This window comes from Capra hircus (genome assembly GCF_001704415.2).
Source record: "Capra hircus breed San Clemente chromosome X unlocalized genomic scaffold, ASM170441v1, whole genome shotgun sequence".
Lineage (NCBI taxonomy): Eukaryota > Metazoa > Chordata > Mammalia > Artiodactyla > Bovidae > Capra > Capra hircus.
Genome location: NW_017189517.1, coordinates 9,726,938 through 9,747,021, shown reverse-complemented (window position 1 = coordinate 9,747,021; position 20,084 = coordinate 9,726,938). Strand labels below are relative to the sequence as shown.

Here is a 20,084-nt window from a genome sequence, read left to right as displayed (position 1 = left end):
TTTGTGTAGGTCAGTTTGGAACATTTCAAACATTTTCCTATGCTTTTAACCCTCCAGGTTCAACAAATGTGCAAAAATTAACAATGAAAATTTGTCAGAAATCAAAGCCTTAAGACACAGGCAAACATTTTCTGAGAAACTGGGCATCTTGGTGGTGACTTGTTTCTGTCCTTTTTGTGTACCTGCTGCTCTCAACTCTTCAATAAAGAGAAGACTGTGCAGGCCTCCTCTCATCTCTTAGTTCTATTTAGGAAATTCCCTGGTGGTCCAGTGGTTGGGACTCCACGCTTCCACTTCTACTACAGGGAGCCTGAGTTCCATTCCTGGTTGGGGAACTAAAAAATGAGTTCAGTTTTAAGAAGGCCTGAGAGTGTCTCACTATTCTAGTCTAATGAGGCTCCTCATGTTTGCTTTTGAGGTTTTTAAACTTTTTACTGAAATATGCCTGCAGAAAAATGCACACGTCATAAGTGTACAGCATTGAACACACTCTGTAACTGACAGCCATGTTAATAAAAAGTACATGATCCACAGACCCAAAGCCTCTGTTGGGCGTCTTTCCACTCATCTTCCCCAAAGGCAACTATTATCCTGACTTTTAACAGCATCAGTTAACTTGTCCTCTTTTTGAATTGTAGGTTAATGGAATCATACAAGATATACTCTTCTATGTCTGGCTTCTTTGAGATCAGGTTTCTTTTCCTCCAGATTGTTTGTGAATTTCACCCATGTTGCTGTGTGTACATGCCATCTCTGCGCACAGTCTCTTGTTTTGGATTTTTCTCCTGTATGTTACTGGCTTTTCTATTTGTGTAATGTGCAGTTGAATGGATTGAGTGCAGTGATTTCAGGCTAATGTTTTCTTCATTACCTAAGACTTTGACTCAGGCTACTTTTTTCTGGGAGTCTTATATTACCAGCAGCTTCTTTCAAAAGTGAAAGGTCATCCCAAATGGTCCCATTGCTGACAAACATCTATGCCCATTGGTAGTCTCCACCACTTAAATTGCTTCTGTCACTAATATCTGACTCTGCAAGGTGCTCAGTGATCTCTTGCAAAAACCTAACGGCCGTTCCCTAGTCTCCATCCTCCTTGGCTTCTTCATTAAACACTACCACACCCATTCTGTGAAATTCTTCCTAGCATGATTGGCATTCTTCTTTCTGTGCTGTATTGTGAATTCTTTTGTTTCCCTCCCTCTTCCTGTCACCTAACTCTAGGATTTACTGAGGGTTCCAGCTTCAGCATTTCAGTCCTTTCTTTCTGCACTCTCCCTTTTAGAGTTTATTTAGTCCCAGGGCTTCATTTATCTCCTTAGTGCTGACAGCTCCCAAATCTCTGTCTCTAGCCATAACCTCTCTTCATGTATATTCTGAACATTTGTATGTCATGTTGGTTCATGCTCCAGAAAGTGAATCTAGCACTTCCTCCCCCACCCACTGATTCATCTGAATTTCTCTCTCTCTTTGACCCTCATCTCTGATCTCTGATCTCCTTGGCTTATTTTGCATGAATTCTTAACATGGCCCTTCCATGCTTTATGGACTTCCTGCACGGCATCTGGTCCCATCACTTCATGGGAAATAGATGGGGAAACAGTAGAAACAGTGTCAGACTTTATTTTTTTGGGCTCCAAAGTCACTGCAGATGGTGAATGCAACCATGAAGTTAAAAGACGCTTACTCCTTGGAAGAAAAGTTATGACCAACCTAGACAGTATATTCAAAAGCAGAGACATTACTTTGCCGACTAAGGTCCGTCTAGTTAAGGCTATGGTTTTTCCTGTGATCATGTATGGATGTGAGAGTTGGACTGTGAAGAAAGCTGAGTGCCGAAGAATTGATGCATTTGAACTGTGGTGTTGGAGAAGGCTCTTGAGGATCCCTTGGACTGCAAGGAGATCCAACCGGTCCATTCTGAAGGAGATCAACCCTGGGATTTCTTTGGAAGGAATGATGCTAAAGCTGAAGCTCCAGTACTTTGGCCACCTCATGCGAAGAGTTGACTCATTGGAAAAGACTCCGATGCTGGGAGGGATTGGGGGCAGGAGGAGAAGGGGACGACCCAGGATGAAATGGCTGGATGGCATCATGGACTCGATGGACATGAGTTTGAGTGAACTCCTGGAGATGGTGATGGACAGGGAGGCCTGGCGTGCTGTGATTCATGGGGTCGCAAAGAGTCAGACACGACTGAGCGACTGAACTGAACTGAACTGATACTGATAGCTCAGTTGATAAAGAATCTGCCTGCACTGCAGGAGACCCCGGTTTGATTCCTGGGTCGGGAAGACTCGCTGGAGAAGGGATAGGCTACCCACTCCAGTATTCTTGGGCTTCCCTGGTAATTCAGCTGGTAAAGAATCTGCCTGCAATGAGGGAGACCTGGGTTCAATCCCTGACTTGGGAAGATCCCCTGGAAAAGGGAAAGGCTACCCACTCCAGTATTCTGGCCTAGAGAATTCTATGGGGTGTATTAGTCCATGGGGTCACAAAGAGTCGGACATGACTGAGCGACTTTCACTTTCACTTTTCCATGCTTTATAGTTAATCCCAACCTCCCTATTTATTCTTCTTCAGAAGCTTCTTTTTCTGTCTTACACAGCGCTAGACTCTGGGCTAGGTGCTGGGGACATAGTGGTGAACAAGACAGGTAAGGGCCCCTGCTTTTGTGGATGTTATATGTTAATAGATGGCAGACAAAGAAGGAATTACGGGTTTGATGAGCTTTGTGATAGAAATGATATGAAAGAAGAGGTGGATAATCAAGTGTTTCAAACAGAGGTGACAGCATGTTCAAAAATCCTGAAGTGGGAAGGAATTTGACATCTTCAGAGAGCACAGAGGAGTTCACGGTGGCAAAGGGTGGGGATTTCACTAGGTGGCAATAGTTGATGTTAGAGATATAAGGAACTGCCAGATCTTACCATGGTCTCAAAAACTCTGCTAAGGAATTTAAATTTTATTGTTGGAGTGATGGGGAGTTGAGGGGGTTTAAATCTGATAATTTCATTCATCTTATTAGAAAACTTTAATAGTGCCATACTTCCTTATCAAGATCTAAACTTACATTGGTGTTTGGGCTTCTGTTCTGCCTGCTCCGTGTATTTTCTAAATCTCTTAAACTGAACCATTTACTGACTTCAGGCGTGTATCCTGATTTTTTTTAATTTTTAGCATGTCTCTCCACCTAACTTGGAATCTTCTTGAGAACAGGGACCACACATCTTATGTCTGTTTTCTATCCTTCATAGTGCTAAGCACATGGTTCTTCTTGAATTACATAGTGTATGAAAGAGAGTAGATACCCTTATGGAATAATGTTTCCATATCCATTTTACTTTAAAAAATGTTTTAGATTGATGTGTAATTGATATACAACATTTTATTAGTTTCTGGTGTATAACATAATGACTCTATATTTGTGTATATTATCAAATGATTACCATAATAAGTCTAGTTAACATCTGTCGTACACAGTTATAAAATATTTGCAATCAATGAGAACTTTAAAGGTTTATTCTCTTAGCAACTTTTAAATACTAATAAGTGTAGTATTATTATTTATAATCATCATGTTGTGCATCATATCCCTATGACTTATTTATTTCATAACTGGAAATTTGTACCTTTTGACCACCTTCACCCATTTTGCCCACATTCTTATCTCTATCCCCCAGCCTCTGGAAACCACCAATCTATTCTCTATCTATGAGCTTGGTGTTTTATTTTTTTAAGATTCCACATGTAAGTGAGAGCATGCAGTATTTGTCTTTCTTTGTCTAACTTATTTCACTTAGCATAATGCCCTCAAAGTCCATCCATGTTGTCACAAAAAGCAGGATTATGTTTTTAATGACTGAATAATATTCCATTGTATGCATATACCACATTTTCTTTATCCATTTATACATTAGCAGACACTTAGGTTGTTTTCATAACTTGGCTACTGTAAATGACACTGCAGTGAACATGGTATACGTGGTTTTTTTTTCAGTAAGTGTTTTCATTTTCTTTGGATAAATACCCAGCAGTCGAATTTCTGGATCATATGGTAATTCTGTTTTTAATTTTTTTAGGAACCTCCATACCATTTTCCATAGTGGCTATACCAATGTATATTCCTATCAACAGTGCACAGGGTCCCCTTTTCTCCACATCCTTGCTAAAACTTTTCATTTCTTGTGTTTTTGATAATTGTCATTCTATCAGATGTGAGATGGTATCTCATTGTGGTTTTGATTTGCATTTCTCTGATGATTAGTGCTACTGAGCATCTTTTCTTGTACTTTTTGGCCTTCTGTATGTCTTCTTTGGAAAAATGTCTATTCAGATCTTCTGCCCACTTTTTGGTAATAAATTTCATATATCTATAGTAACAGGGGGAGAAGGAAATGCCAACCCACTCCAGTATTCTTGCCGAGAAAATCCCATGGACATAGGAGCCTGGTGGGCTGCTGTCCATAGGGTCGCACAAAGTTGGACATGACTGAAGTGACTTAGCATGCATGCATGCATTGGAGAAGGAAATGGCAACCCACTCCAGTATTCTTGCCTGAAGAATCCCAGAGACAGAGGAGCCTGGTGGGCTGCCGTCTATGGGGTCACACAGAGTCGGACAGGACTGAAGTGACTTAGCAGCAGCAGCAGCATAGTAACAAGCCTAAAATCTTTCTGGAGGGTGTATGTATTTTTTCCTTTCCAGTTTTATTCAGATTTTTTATTGAGGTATAGCTGACATATAGCTCTATATAAGTTTCAGGTATACAGCATAATTATTGACTTTCATGCATCATGAAATGATGACCACAGTGGGTTCAATGAACATTTATCATCTCATATAGATACAAAATTAACAAAATAGAAAAAATTTTTTCTTCTGAGAACTTTTAGGATTTACTCTTAACAACTTTCATATATAATGTACAACAGTATTAATTACACTTACCACGTTGTACATTATATTCCTAGTACTTATTTGTTTTATAACTGAAACTTTGTATCTTTTGACTGCCTTCAACCAATTCCTCTTCCCCTACCCATCACATCTAGTAACTACAAATCTGATCTCTTTTTCTATGAATTTGTTTGTTTCTTTGTTGAAATATAATTGACATAAAACACTATGTTAGTTCTTGATATACAGCATAGTGATTTGATATTTCTGTCCATTTCAAAATGATCACCATGATAAGTCTACCTACCATCTGTCACCATACAAAGATATTGCATAATCATTGACTATATTCCCCATACTGTACAATTCATACCATGACTTATTTATTTTGTAGCTGGGATTTTGTATCTTTTAATTTCCCTCACCTGTTTCACTCCTCCCCCCTACTCCCTACCTCCAGCAACCACCTGTTTCTTCTCTAAATCCATGACTCTGTTTCTATTTTGTTATGTTTGTTCAATTGTTCTGTGTTTTAGATTCCATGTACAAGTGAAATCATGCAGTATTTGTTTTTCTCTGTCTGACTTCTTTTACTTAGCATAATACCCTGTGGGTCCATCTATGTTGTCCCAAATGGTCAAATGACAAGATTTCATTCTTTTTTAATGTCTGAGTTATATATATATATATATATATAAAATATGTGTATTATGTATATATATGTTATATATATTATGTATATATATATGTATCTACACACACATATACCACATCCTGTTTATTGATTAATCTATTGATAAACACTTAGGTTGCTTCCATATCTTGGCTGTTGTAAATGATGCTTCAGTGAGCATAGGGGTTCATATAGCTTGAATTAGTATTTTTGTATTCTTCAGATAAATACTCAGGAGTGGAATTGCTGGATCTTGTGGTAAATCTATTTTCAATTTTTTAAGAATCTGCGTAGTGTTTCCATAGTGGCTGCACCAGTTTACATTCCCACCAACTGTGTAGAAGGGTTCCTTTTTTTTGCACAACCTCTCCAGCATTTGTTATTTGTAGACTTTTTAATGATAGTCATTCTGACTGTTGTTAGGTTATACTTCACTGTAGTTTTGATTTTTTAACTTAATTTTTATTGGAGAATAGTTGATTTGCAATGTTGTATTAGTTTCAGGTGTACAGCAAAGTGAATCAGTTATACATATACATATATCCCCTCTTTTCTAGATTTTTTTCCCTATATAGGCTATTGCAGTATTGAGTAGAGTTCTCTGTGATATACAGTAGGTCCTTATTAGTTAACCTATTTTGTATATAATAGTGTGTATATGTCAATCCCAATCTTCCAGTTTATTCCCCTCCACCCCCTGGTAAGCATAAATTTATTTTCTACATCTGTGTCTCTTTCTGTTTTGTAGGTAAGTTTATTTCTACCCTTTTTTTAAGATTCTGCATATAAGTGATATCATGTGATATTTGTTGTTCTCTGACTTCTTCACTCAGTATGACAATCTCTAGGTCCATCTATGTTGCTGCATGTGGCATTATTTTGTTCTTTCTTATAGTTGAATGATATTCCACTGTATATATAGTGCCACATCTTCTTTATCCATTCATCATTTATGGGCACTTGGGTTGTTTCTATGTCTCAGCTATTGCAAAATAGTGCTGCAATGAACATTGAGGTGCTTATATCTTTTCGAATTATGGTTTCTCCAGATATATGATATATGTCCAGGTGTGGGATTTCAGGATCATATGGTAGCTCTATTTTTAGTTTTTTAAGGAACCTCCATACTGTTCTCCATAGTGGCTGTACCAGTTTATATTCCCAGGAACAGTATAGGAGGGTCCCTTTACTCCATACCCTCTCTGAAGTCGCTCAGTCGTGTCCGACTCTTTGTGATCCCATGGACTGTAGCCTACCAGGCTCCTCAGCCCATGGAATTTTCCAGACAAGAGTACTGGAGTGGGTTGCCATTTCCTTCTCCAGGGGATCTTCCCAACCCAGGGATCGAACCCAGGTCTCCTGCACTGCAGGCAGACGCTTTACCGTCTGAGCCACCAGGGAATTTATAGACTTTTTGATGATGGTCATTCTGACTGGTGTGAGGTATTCCTCTTTGTAATTTTGATTTGCATTTCTCTAATCATTAGTGATGTTGAGAATCTTTTCATGGGCCTCTTGGCCATTTTTATGTCTTCTTTGGAGCAATGAGTATTTAGATCTTCTGCCCGTTGTTTTTGGATTGGGTGTTTTGTTGTTTTTTTTTTTAATATTGAGCTGCATGAACTATTAGTATATTTTGGAGATGGCATATGAGCCCTTAAGAGCCAAACTTCAGTTTGTGTCAGCTGCTTGGGTCTCATGGGTGTGAGCCCCATGGTTTTTCAAAACCAGGTGTCTGGAGAGTTTATTTCTCAGGTGCCAGTCTTAAAGGTTGGAGTGCCCGATGTAGGGCATGAACCCTTTGGTCCTCAGAAAGAAGCTCCAGGTTTTGGATTCCCTCCCAATTGTGTATCACCATGCTGGATTTGGAGTTTATGGTAAGATCATTGTCCCAGCCTTTCCTACCCACTATGATGTAGTTTCCCCTCTCATTTGTCCCATGTGAAGATGTTGCTATGCCAGGTTTTTTTCAGAGGAATTTGTTCCATGTATTGCTGTAGGTTTGGTGTGTCTGTGGGAGGAGATGAGTTTAGGATCTTACTATGTCCCTATCTTGAATCAGAACAAATTATTTTTCATGGCGGGGGTGGGGAGAGAACAAGAGATCTCCATATCTATTTTAAAATTAAATCATGAAAAATCTCCAAAGTAAATCCTGGTTATCGTTCATATCAGGAAAAAATTTTTAAATAGTGAAGTATGCTTTTGACATCCATTTTCTACAACTGTTCTTTAAGAAGCCCTTTCTGCCTAAGACTCTTGAATGGCATCTCTGTATTCCATTTCACCATTATATTTTGAGGTTCACAGCAGGAAGCAAGGCTTATTGCCTCTGCTCATGGTGTTTCACTTTAGAGGAAGACATTCTTAATGAAATAATTAGTCTTGAGAATGTAGATGTACACAAAGTACAGTTCTTAATTGCTGATTACTCTTTCTTGCTACAGGCAGATATTTCTGAGAGTGAATTTTTTAAATGAGAACTTTAAAATTAGTAATATCTACTTGTGTGTAAAAAATACTGAAGAGTTTTACACTAACTTAGAATAATTATGCATTCATCCGAAGTTCTTCCTTGTGGTCACCACATTCCTCTTTAGTACTTGAATTCATCCATGGCATCATAATGGACCTCATAACAGGACCTCATAGCTATCACTTTTCAATATTGAGTATGTTCCTATATATCCTTTATATTTGCCACTTTTGTGGCTGTTTAATCTGTTGAGAAAATTACTTAACTGTTTCTTCACTGTTGAATCCCCCCGCCCCCCAACTGCCTCCCCGCCCCACTGACTTTGAATCATTTCCTTAGGATAGTCTGTGAAATGGGATAACAGGGTCAAAAAGCATAAATATTTTTATGGCTCTTTATGCTTTTCTGGCATCAGCAGAGTTGTATCATTTTCCCTACAGCCTTGGCTGGCATTGAGTATTATTTTAACAGAAACACTAACCAACTCCCCCCAAAATGGTTTTCTTTTTTGTTAGCTCAGTATGTCTAAAATGGCACCCCATTGTTTTCTTCCTCTCAGTTTTTGAGGCAAAGGAAATGATGTGCATTGTGGCTGGTGTTCCTCTACTCAATTTTCAGTACATAGCACACTAACAGATGTGTAAATAACATTTTGAAATAGAATTCAAAGAACAGGCAGAAGGATAAGCCACACTATACCAATAATGTCACCAAAGGGTACCAGGAGGGAAATGTTACATTGTAGAGACAAAGATAAACTTCAGTTCAAGTTGGGTGACTTGTCCCAAATCCTAACTAGTTTCAGTATAACTAGTTTAACCAGTTGTTAAGAAACCAGCTATTAAAGAAACGAAGTCTATGTGTGACCAAGTAGGCTGTGATTATCTTCTAATTTGATCGCTTTACTCAGATCTCTAATGGAGGTTGATGGTTGGCACACACACTTGATCTTGATTGGAGGATAGTGAATTTTTAAAATTTGCATCAAGTTCTCTTTCTGATATCAACAAATGAATTAAAGTCTTAAAATTAATTGAAATAATGTATCTCTAGTTTGATATAATAGACATAGGATCAGAATAACCAATTCAGATCTAACACTTAAGATTCATTCTCCTAAAGTTTAAATGCTATGTTCTATTGTGATAATAGGGTTTATGGTTTAATATAAATCCTGGTTGGCATTACCATTGGGTAGTAAATTAAATATTTTATATAAATGTTTGCATTTAGCCACAGTCTATTTTTCCTGAGAAGTGGTTCTCAACCAGGTACAAATCTATCCCCTTATAGGACATTTAGCAATATCTGGAGACAGTTTTGATTGTCACAACTGGGATGGGAGGATGCTAATGACATCTAGTGGGTAGAGGCCAAGGATAGTGCTAAACATCCTATGATGTACAACAAAGAATTATCTGGCCCCAAATGTTAGTAGTAGTGTAAGAAATACTATTTTTGAACCTCACTTTTACTTGGGAGTTAATGCTATTTTCCAAATATAGTTTTGTTCATCTCAAGAGAACATGTTTAGAATCAGAGACTCTGAATCAGCAATCACTGTGCAGTGATTGAAGCCAGTGTGATGCAAAGAGTTTCTAAGACCCAGAAGTATCAGCCAAGTTCAGAGTGCTTTCTGTTGGCTTTCTCACTAAGTGTCTATGCTTTAAATATGTTTTTATTAATTAAAAGAAGCAAATAAAGATCAGTATATTTTGAGAGTGTCTACTGTATAATATTTTTGTCACTAAATTGAAGTGAAAAATGTTCTCACACAGTGCATGATGAAATAAACTATACTGAAGGAAAAGTCCAATTATCTTAATATACAAATATTAGCTATAGTGGTCCTTTTGTGCTTTATTATACCAAACTGTCTCTGTCTTATTAAAAATTTAAATTCTAAAGGACAAAAGATCAGAAAGGAATAAAGATGTATTAATGCTAATTGTTAAGCAGCCAACAAATATTTATTAAACTTTTTATGGGCTTGGCAAGGTGCTTACAGCGAATATGAAAACATAAGATATAATACTATTTATTTCTTATTGAGTCAATTATGTGTCAACTATTAACATACATTTATCTCAATTTTCACCTAATTGTCTAACTATTATGAGGTGTAAGTCATATTACTCCTATTGCATGGATGAGGAACTGAGGTCCAGAGAGATTAAGTGACTTGTTCAAGGTCACTTAGCTAGCTTAGTCTGGGAGCTATGATTCATTCAAATCCTGGTTGGTCTGACTCCACTGTTTATTCTCTTAAACAGAACTCTATACATCCTTCTTAAGAAAGAGGTACTTTCTTTAAGCTAGGGCCAAACCAACCACCAAATGATGCCTGTGAAATCTCCTCTGTGGCCTTCTGTTAGATCTGTGGACTTCCTGTAATTGGGAGAATGAAGACAGGTGCATGTACCTAAAGCCATAAAACATCACCCTCAGGGCAGATGATGATAACAGCCCATTCCAAGTCTTTTCCATGCTCTTTCAACCCTACCAGCCCTTCTTAAAAAAAATAAAGGCACACCCTTCCAATTTTTCCACATTATTCTAGAATACAGGGAGTCAAGGCCAGTATAATCTTTGGGATAATTCTATTACCTCTTCAATCCCAGCTCATCTTTTATTTCAGCTTATATTTATGGACCAAAATGCCAGGTGCTGTTGGAATGAACAGGACATAGTGTTCTCTGTTTTCAAGAATATTGAAAACCTCAAGGTCTTAACATTTTTTCCCAGTACAGGTAGTTACAGACCTATTCTAACTCTGGGGCCTGTGTTAGCTAGTAGTCTTCTAGTTTCAAGCATCATACTAAAAATTTCAAAGGAAGGGAAGTGTTCCTTTTCCCTGTTCTCAGTTGCTAAGTCGTGTCCGACTCTTTGAGGCCCCATGGACTGTAGCCGGCCAGGCCCCTCTGTCTGTGGAATTCTCCAGGCAAGAATACTGGAGTGGGTAGCCATTCAGTTCTCCAGGAGATCTCCCTGACCCATGGATCAAACCCTCGTCTCCTGCACTACAGGCATTCTTTACCACTGAGCCACCAGGGAAACCCAAGCGTTTAATAAATAACAGCTATTGTCATTATTATAATCATTATCGTCATTGTCTTGGTCATGAAGGTATTTGTTCATATCTCTGGCTAAATTAAACCAACTAAAACCAATAAATCTGATGCCCAGGGCCTATCCCAAAGCCTCTGAATCAGAATCCTTGCTTATCTGTATTTTTAATTGCTTAACAAGTTTGTGATACTCTCCAGGGATTAAGTACCTTTGCTATGGGAAGCTATTTAAAGTTTGTAAGTAGGGGCTGGGCAATCAAATTTGTGTTTTGGAAATATCACAATCATTCTGACAGAGTGGAGAATTGATTTTAGAGGGAGACTGGCCATAAAGACAAGCCAAGAGATAGTTTTGTGGATGAGAGATTTAGTGAGTATGACTTTAGTGAGTATGACTTAAAACCCAATGGCTATGGAGATGGACAGGTGGATGGAGGGGATGGATTCAGAAGATTCCCATAAAAAAGCAACACCAATCATGTTCTAGAAGTGATAATAAAGTTTTTAGAGAAAAGATCATGGAAAGCATTATTTTATTATTGCTAGAGCATTGAGCTTGGAAAGTAAGCATAAATTAATGAAGGAATCAGTGAAAACTACATTTACCATATCTGATTTTTATAAGTTATACAGTTATGCAAATGTGAGTATAAAATATGTTTATAAATTATATTAAATTGTCTCTATTAAGAGTTTATGCAGTAAATACAGAAACAAAAAATGTCACAGGTTACCAATTGAGAGGGGAAAAGTGGTTGTATTCTGTATCACGGTAAGTATTCAGTTGAGGAAAAGAAGTATTTATGAGAGTGATCCACTGCCCACTGTGCCATGAAGGGAGATGAAAAGAAGTATTTAAGAATGTAAAATAAAATATTTGCACTTCAAAAAAATTCCAAGTTGGAATTAGAAGGTCTTGGTGACTGATAAAATATGGAAGTGAGAAAGACTGGAGTTAAGGATCCTTTCCAAGTCTCTGACTGTGACCTCTATATAAGCAGCAATATGTTGATTAGCCACTGACATTGTTCCCCACCAGAGATCCCCCCACTGATTTTTTACATTTTGACCACACGTCACAGCATGCAGGATCTGAGTTCCCCCTCTTGGGATCAAACCTGCACCCCCTGCAGTGGAAGTGAGACGTCTTAACCACTGGACTGCCAGGGAAGTCCCTGAGCCACTTTTTCTATCCTTCACATTACCTAGCAAGTGCCAGGCCCAGAGAGTGTTTACTGAATACTGAATCAAATATGGCTGAAGAGAGTCAAGGTACCTAAGACCTTTGCTCCTAACAAGCTTTCTCTTTATTCTTCTGTGCAATGGCTCTAATTCCAATGTTAGAAAAATCTTTTCAGCATGTCTTAGTCACAGGTGCCAATTCTCAAATTAATATATATTGGAATTTAGTCTCCTCAGTAGCTGTGGAAAGCCTCTTTAAAGGTTTGTTTATATTGAATAGACTGTGATAGACTTTCAAAATGTTTTATTTAGCTAGTTTCTTCTTCTTTTTCAAGTGTACATGAAGACTTTGGGAAGGCCTTGGAGGAAATGTGTATTGGATGCCAGTCCTAGATCAGGCTGTGAATTTTGTTTTTCTCATTGTAGAATTGCATTTAGGGAAAGGATGGGGGGAAATGGGCTTCTCTGCTTGTCTTGGACTGCCTCACTCAAGATCCTGTAGTTGGTTTGTCTTTTTGTAATGTGTCTCCAGACCTAATGAAAAAAGATTATGAAGTTTAGAAAGAAACTAGGACATTTCTTAGTACTTTGTCCTAGGGCAAATGTAGGCAAAGACATCAAAGGTATAATACTTCTCCCTTTTTGTCCCATCTCCCTTTTTCTATCCTTAAGTTGTAGTACCAGCAATTGAGTTGTAGAAAATTTTTTAAAATTTCTCCAGATCCTTTGTTGTTATTGAGTCACTCAGATGTATCTGACTCTTTGCAATTCCATGGACTGCAGCCTGCCAGGGTCCTCTGTCCATAGGATTCTCCAGGCAAGAATACTGGAGTGGGTTGTCATTTCCTCCTCCAGGGGATCTTCCTGACCCAGGGATTGAATCCGTGTCTCTTGCATCTCCTGTATTGGCAGACAGATTCTTTACCACTGAGCCACCTGGGAATCTTGCTCCTTTACGTTGCTTTTAACTTGTGTGGTTCAATGGCCCTTAGAAATTTCCACACCCTTGTTAATATTTAATGTTTGTTTACAAAGAAGGAAGGAAGAAAAAGAAAGAAAGGAAGGGAGGAAACATTGAAGGAAGGAAGACAGCTAGGCTAGCCCAGAGGTTCTGAACCCTGGCTTCATAGTAGCAGGACTTGGAGAGATTTAAAAAATCTTGACATTCAGGCTGCACCTCAATCAGTTAAGTAGCATAGCTGAGGGTATGACCCAGACAATAGTATTTGTTCAATCTTCCCAGGTGATTCCAGGTGATGTTGAGGAGTTTAGTCAAATAAATCCCAAGTGAACATACTTTTCAACCCCAGATCAGAACATCAGTGATTGATCAGAACATCATTTCTTGAGTGCCTATTTTGACAGACAATCTTAATGTATTTTGTCCTTTTTTCCTCAGGTCAAGCCTGTTGGGTGGGTGGGAGTATGATTCCTTTTCAGTTATGAGGAACAGAGGAGAAAGGTAGCTTGTTCTACATCACCCAGCTAAACGTCTGCATGACTCTGAAGTCCATATTCTTTAGCTCAGTCAGCTCTCAGAACAGCGTGAGGGCTGATGAATTTTTGTGTTTTGGGTAGGACACATTTTGGTATTTTAAGTAGAGCATCAAAAGGTTCAGAATTCATAGACATTTTCATAATTTATGGGACTAATATGCAGCAAATGGAAATCAGGAGTGTTTTAGATTCAGAGACATATGTTATCTCATGAAACTTTCAAGTTGTTGGATTCAGAAAAGGTAGACAAAAGTAGGAATAGGTATTATCATCCCCATTTTTCAGCTTAGAAAACTGAGTATTGGCAAGACTCTCACTTGCCTAAGATCAACAAATAACCAACAGAGGACATTGTGTCCCTCTAGAGCCCATAATCTTATCACTATACCATGTGTGTGTTCAGTTGCTAAGTCATGTCCAACTCTTTGCAACCCCATGGACTGCAGCACACCAGGCTTCCCTGTCCTTCACTATCTCCTGGAGTTTGCTCAGATTCATGTCCATTGAGTTGGTGATGCCATCCAACCATCTCATCCTCTGTTGCACCCTCTCCTCCTGCCTTCAATCTTTCCCAGTATCAGGTCTTTTCCAATGAGTCGACTCTTCTCATCAGGTGGCCAAAGTGTTGGAGCTTCAGCTTCAGCATCAATCCTTCCAATGAATATTCAGGGTTGATTTCTTTTAGGATTGACTGGTTTGATACCATATTAACTGACAAGGAGCTGTAAAGAGTGGGAGGGAAGTGGCATGATGGTATATAGGATGGAAAGTTATTCTAAATTTAGAAATTGGCATAGAAAAATGTAACATCCTGCCTAAAGCTTTCTGTGATCTTGCTATTAAGATATTTTCCTAGATGACTGACTTGTCTTATGGTGCCCCATTTAGCCTATGGGATTTGATCTTATTAGATCAAAATCTTATTAGAATTTTCTTCAATTAAGTCATCGAACATTAAGGTCATTTGAAAATTTATTTTTATAGTATGAACATCAATGGAATTCTGTATTAAAGAAAAATTTGTCCATAATCATGTCACCCTAAAATAGGAAAGTATCTTCTTTTGTTTATGCTGTGCTCTAGTCTATGGGTTTAAAGCTTATGTAATGTTCTCATAGGTGTGATAACCTGGAAATTGTTTAAGACCTGGCTTTTTTCACCTAATACCATATTATAAAGATTGCCCTAAGACTTCCCTGGTGGCACAGTGGATAAGAATCCACCTTCCAGTACAGGGGACACGAATTTGATCCCTGATCGGGGAAGATTCCACAGGCCCCTGATGAACTAAGCCCCTGTGCCGCAACTCCTGAGCCAGTGCTCTAAAGCCTGTGAGCCACAACTACTGAAGCCCACAAGCCCTAGAGCCTGTGCTCCACAGTAAGAGAAGCCACTGCAATGAGAAACCCACACATTGCAATGAAGATTAGTGAAAGCCTAAGCAAAGCAAAGAAGACCTAATGTAGCCAAAAGTAAAATAAATAAATAAGTTATTAAAAAAGATTGGCCCATGCTGCTTTATATATCTTTATATTTGTCATTTTTAAATTAAAAAAATTAAACTAATCAATTAATTTGGCTGTGCTGGTCTTAGTTGTGGCACATGGAATCTTTTTTTTCGTTGTTGTTGTTGCTGTATGCGAACTCTTAGTTGCAGCACGTGGGATCTAGTTCCCTGACCAGGGATCAAACCATGGCCCCCTGCATGGGGCGCTCAGAGTCCCAGCCACTGGACCACCAGGGAAGTCTCTATATTTGACATTTCTGCTGCCTCTCTTATTTCATCTTAGTCTATCATTTGGGGGCATTTGGTTTGTTTGTAGTTTTGCAATATTATAAATCAGCGTTATGAATATTTTTTGCATGACATTTTTTTCTCTATAGGATTATTTCTTTAGGATAAATCCCCAGAGATGGGATGTTTCTCAAGCTTAATAATATAAAACTTTCATTTAGAAAACTAATATATGCTCTGAATATATAAGTAAATAGATTACTCCTGCTTTTAAAAAAATTATTTATTTGGCTGCGCCAGGTCTTGGTTGTGGTACACAGGATCTTTAGTTGCCACACGTGAACTCTTGCGGCATGTGGAATCTAGTTCCGTAACTAGAGATCGAACCGGGGCCCCCTGCAGTGGGAAGCGGAGTCTTAGCCACTGGACCACGAAGAAGGTCCTAAGATTATTCCTGATTTTGCTATGTATAATGATAATGGTTATTTACATTTTCCAAATTGAAGCAAGTTATACAGAGTTTATTGTGTTAGAAAAGTAGCCTTGGACCTTTTTGTATCTGTTTTGAAATAGAGAACTTAAGCTACTTGTTTTTTGCTTTGGTTAGAGACCTGCAGTGTTCAATCAAATGGATTCTCACACCCCTTTGCAGGTGACTGCCTCTAGCCCTGCTGCTCATCCTCTTTGCTCAGCAAGAGAGTCTGGTGATTTTTATTGGATAAAGTACAAGTCTTGAGATGCAGAGAAGCGGTACTCCATCTCCAAACTGACATGCTTTGCATTTTTGAGAAAGCTATTTTGATTTTCTATAATGTCAGGTTAACAAAGATCTTTCTCATTTTGTTTCAGGAACCATTGGATTTTTCTCCTGTTTTATTTTTATTTCTAAAATCTACAGCGTGGTGAAAGTGGATTAAAGAATCCCCCCAAAGGCTTCAAGGCACGTCACCCTTGCCTTTGAATATGTATCTGTATCTTATATGAACATCTATAGAGATACATATGCTTCCAATTGCATGCTTTTAAATATATATCAATTAAAAAATCTCACTGTCTGGCCTCAGTTTGTGTAACACAAAATGCGATTGTATGGGAGAAAAATCGAGGTGGCAAGTAGGTTTATTCTAAGTACTATTTTCCTGAAATGATACCATAAAAGGGTATTTAAAACAATCAGAGCAAAGGAGGTACTTTTGCTTAATTTAAGTACACTGGTTTTTCAGTTAAGAAGGTTTTTTCCCCTTCTTTTTCTTCCTTGTCTGATCAGAACATCAGAACTATTGTCAAATAAATGTTAGGTAAAATGTGACATTTTCCAACTTAAGTTGATTGTACAAACAATATTACACCTTTGTATCTGGGTGATCACTTAAAGATATCCATTGGTTTAGCATACAGAGTTTATGAAATACCAGATACTGTTGTCTTATTACTCAATTAAATCTGTACATTCGTGGTTGTTTAGTTGCCTATTGTTTTTGCTTGCTGCCCTTGGAGAACGTGCTGAGAGTGTGCAAGCTTGACTTAGTTGTGTGTAGATAACAAATCTTTGAAGTCAATTCTCTTGGATTTATTTGCTCCTACTAGACAATAGTCAGGTGTCACAACTCCCTAAATATTGGGAATTTGTATTGCAAATATTCTTTGAGCTTGCAGTTTCAGGGGAGACGGCATGAAATTCATACATTGTTTTGTGATAAATATTATTGATAAATATTTGTCTTATTGAGGTAAACATTTAAAAACCATCTATACATACCCTTCAATTCATGAATGTTCTCAAAGTTGCCCTCAAGCTGAGGAATACATGTTGGTGTGTGCAGGGATCAAAGAGGTGGTGTGGCTCTTGAAGGGGAGTCTGGAATGAAGAGAGACAAGGTCAGAGAATTGCATTCTGAAAGAGTAGGAGAGGGAGGAAGAGTTGACGAGTTTCATTGGGGAAGAAGAAACTCATTTGTTCGCCTGTAGTAGGCCTTCTTCTATATTGGAAGGAGCAGAGTTGTGACTGAGGGGAGGAGTGGCTACAGACGGTCAAAGTTGTCTCTTGACAGTGGGATTTTCAGATCCTCTTAGCCCTCTCGCATTCAGTTTCATAATCGAAAGCTGACCCCTAAACCCTGCCTGAGAGGAAGAGCTGTTATGAGGAGATGCCTTGGAACCAGGTCCCTTCTCCTCTAAATACTCTGCACTAAGCATTGTTCCAGCTTCAGGGGACTCAGCTCCTACCAGGTTTGCTGCCTGATAGTTTTATCTGAGCTCACTTGCTTCCACTGGTAGCTTGTTAGAAGGTATTAATAAAAGTATTTCTGTAGCAGGAGAAGGTCACTGCCTGGTGGGCATTCACAGACCAAGGTCAAAGGTGACTGTGTGAATAAGGCAGCCATCTTTTAACATCTTGAAATACAGCGTGTAGGTCAGTATTCAATTTAATTTTGGAGTGAAAATGGAGAAGGGAGGGCACTTTCTTTTGATTGAAATGGGCATGGATAGCTCCCTGAACCTCTGTAGGGCTGCTTCAGAGGTACAAGGAGCAGCTCCTTATACCACCACTGATAAGATTTGGAGAAGAAGGGCTACCAGTAGGTCAAGCACCTGGACTTGAGAGGAACTAGTAGACTTTAGGTTTTAGACATATTTGTTTGTCTCATCTGTGCTCTGTGTTTTCTTTCATGTCATGGTTGGTGTTAGAGGCAGACCCATTTTCTTAGACTGGGGCTTGAGGGAACACACTCCTGCCTCTTGTTACATAAATCCTGGTGAGTTGGAGCTGCATTGCGTGTGTGTGTGTTTTGGGGGGCGGTGGTGGTGGTGAGAATGGTCTGTGTGTGGCTTAATTGTGCCAAGGGAGGTGTCCTGGTCATGAGTAGCAGGACAGCAGGGCCAGGAGCCCAGTGGGGGTGATCCAGGTGCTGGGCGGTACTGTTTCTTAAAGCCTATTCACCCCCACCCCACAGCCCCATGGCCTTGGGAATAAGGCTGGCATTTGGGAGCCCCACAAGCCATCTGGCCCCCGTTTTCCACTCTGATCATCCACCCTCAGTTTGCTGTTTTTAAAAAATTTTATTTCTTATTATAGTTTTTTAAAAATATTTATTTTATTCGGCTGAACTGGGTCTTGGGGCTTCCCAGGTGGCTCAGTGGTAAAGAGTCAGCCTGCCAGCAGGAGAAGTGGGTTCAATTCCTGGGTCGGGAAGATCCCCTGTTGGAGGAAATAGCAACTCCAGTATTCTTGGCTTGGAAATTCCATGAACAGAGGAGCCTGGTGGGCTACAGTCCATGGGGTCACAGAAGAGTTGGACATGACTGAGCGACTAAACAACAAACAGCCAGGTCTTAGTTGCAGCATATGAAATCTAGTTCCCTGACGAGAGATTGAACTCTGGCCCCCTGCATTTGGGAAGGTAGAGTCTTAACCACTAGACCACCAAGGAAGTCTCTATATGAGAGAATAATTGATTTATAATGTGTTAGTTTCAGGTGTACCAGAAAGTGAATCAGTTATGCATGTACATATATCCACTCTTTTTTAGATTCTTTTCCCATATATGTTAGAACAGAGCATTGAGTAGAGTTTTCTGTGCTATACAGCAGGTCCTTGTTGGTTATGTATTTTATATATAGTAGTGTGTATTTGTTAATCGCAAACTCCTAATTAATCCTTCCTCCCACCTTTCCCGTTTGGTGACCATAAGTTTATTTTTGAAATCTGATCACTCTCACTTTGGGAGGGCTAAGCAGATTCCCCTCTTCCAGCAAGCCCCTGAAGACCACTCTCCCTCCCACTGCATATTCCTTATATTGGAAAAACAATGCAAAAATACTGGAGCCCATGTATTTCATTCTACCATGTACTCTGATTAGTTTCTCCCGTCTCCTCTGTTCAACCAAAAGAGAAGGGATGGAGAACTAGTTATGTGTCTCCCTCCCTTATGTTTTTCCCATGGAGCTCAGAACAATAACCAGATATGCATTAAAATTAGACTTTATTTAGCATATTTAAGAAGAATATACCAAGGACAGATTAACAGCACCTATTTAAGAAACACAAACATTATTTAATAATATTTAGTTAAACCACAAACATCAATCTCTCTGCATTCCCCAAGCAGGAGTCCATTATTCCTGTCCAGCAAGAACATGTGCTGTAACCATTTTTAGAAAGGATCCAATTGAAGTCAACCAATATATGAAACCTTGTCCTTGGGCAGAATCTCTGAGACTCTTGATTTGTGTAACAGTATTGATGTATGAATTTGATTGGGGTGTGAAGGGGTTTCTCTTCTTGCTGGGGGGAGGAGGATTAAGTCCACCCCTTTTGTGCACCTGAAGGTAAGTTGTGCCAGTGGGAACTTGGCCCCAGGATTGTAGTTTGGCAATCCTTTGAAAAGGCACTTTTAAATTGCAAATACTTTTTGAAAAGGAAAAGGAAAAATTCAAATTCAAAATACTGATGAAAACTGTTTATTGACTGAATGCATTTTCCTCCTGCTTTCAGCCTCAAAAACAGCACATAAAATTTGGTATTAAAAGGCAGTTTTAGAAATTATTCAATATAT

General features: G+C 38.8%; 1 protein-coding gene across 1 annotated transcript in view; it reads left to right on the top strand.

Moving 5' to 3' along the window:
* Positions 1-16,542, top strand: part of LOC102177223 (transmembrane 9 superfamily member 2-like) — a 42,027-nt gene extending 25,485 nt beyond the window's left edge. The window contains exon 10 of the mRNA XM_018044079.1: positions 16,378-16,542. Coding sequence (XP_017899568.1) covers positions 16,378-16,445 — 68 coding nt within the window. The 3' untranslated portion in view covers positions 16,446-16,542. The remainder of the gene's footprint in view (positions 1-16,377) is intronic.
* Positions 16,543-20,084: the final 3,542 nt, after the last annotated feature.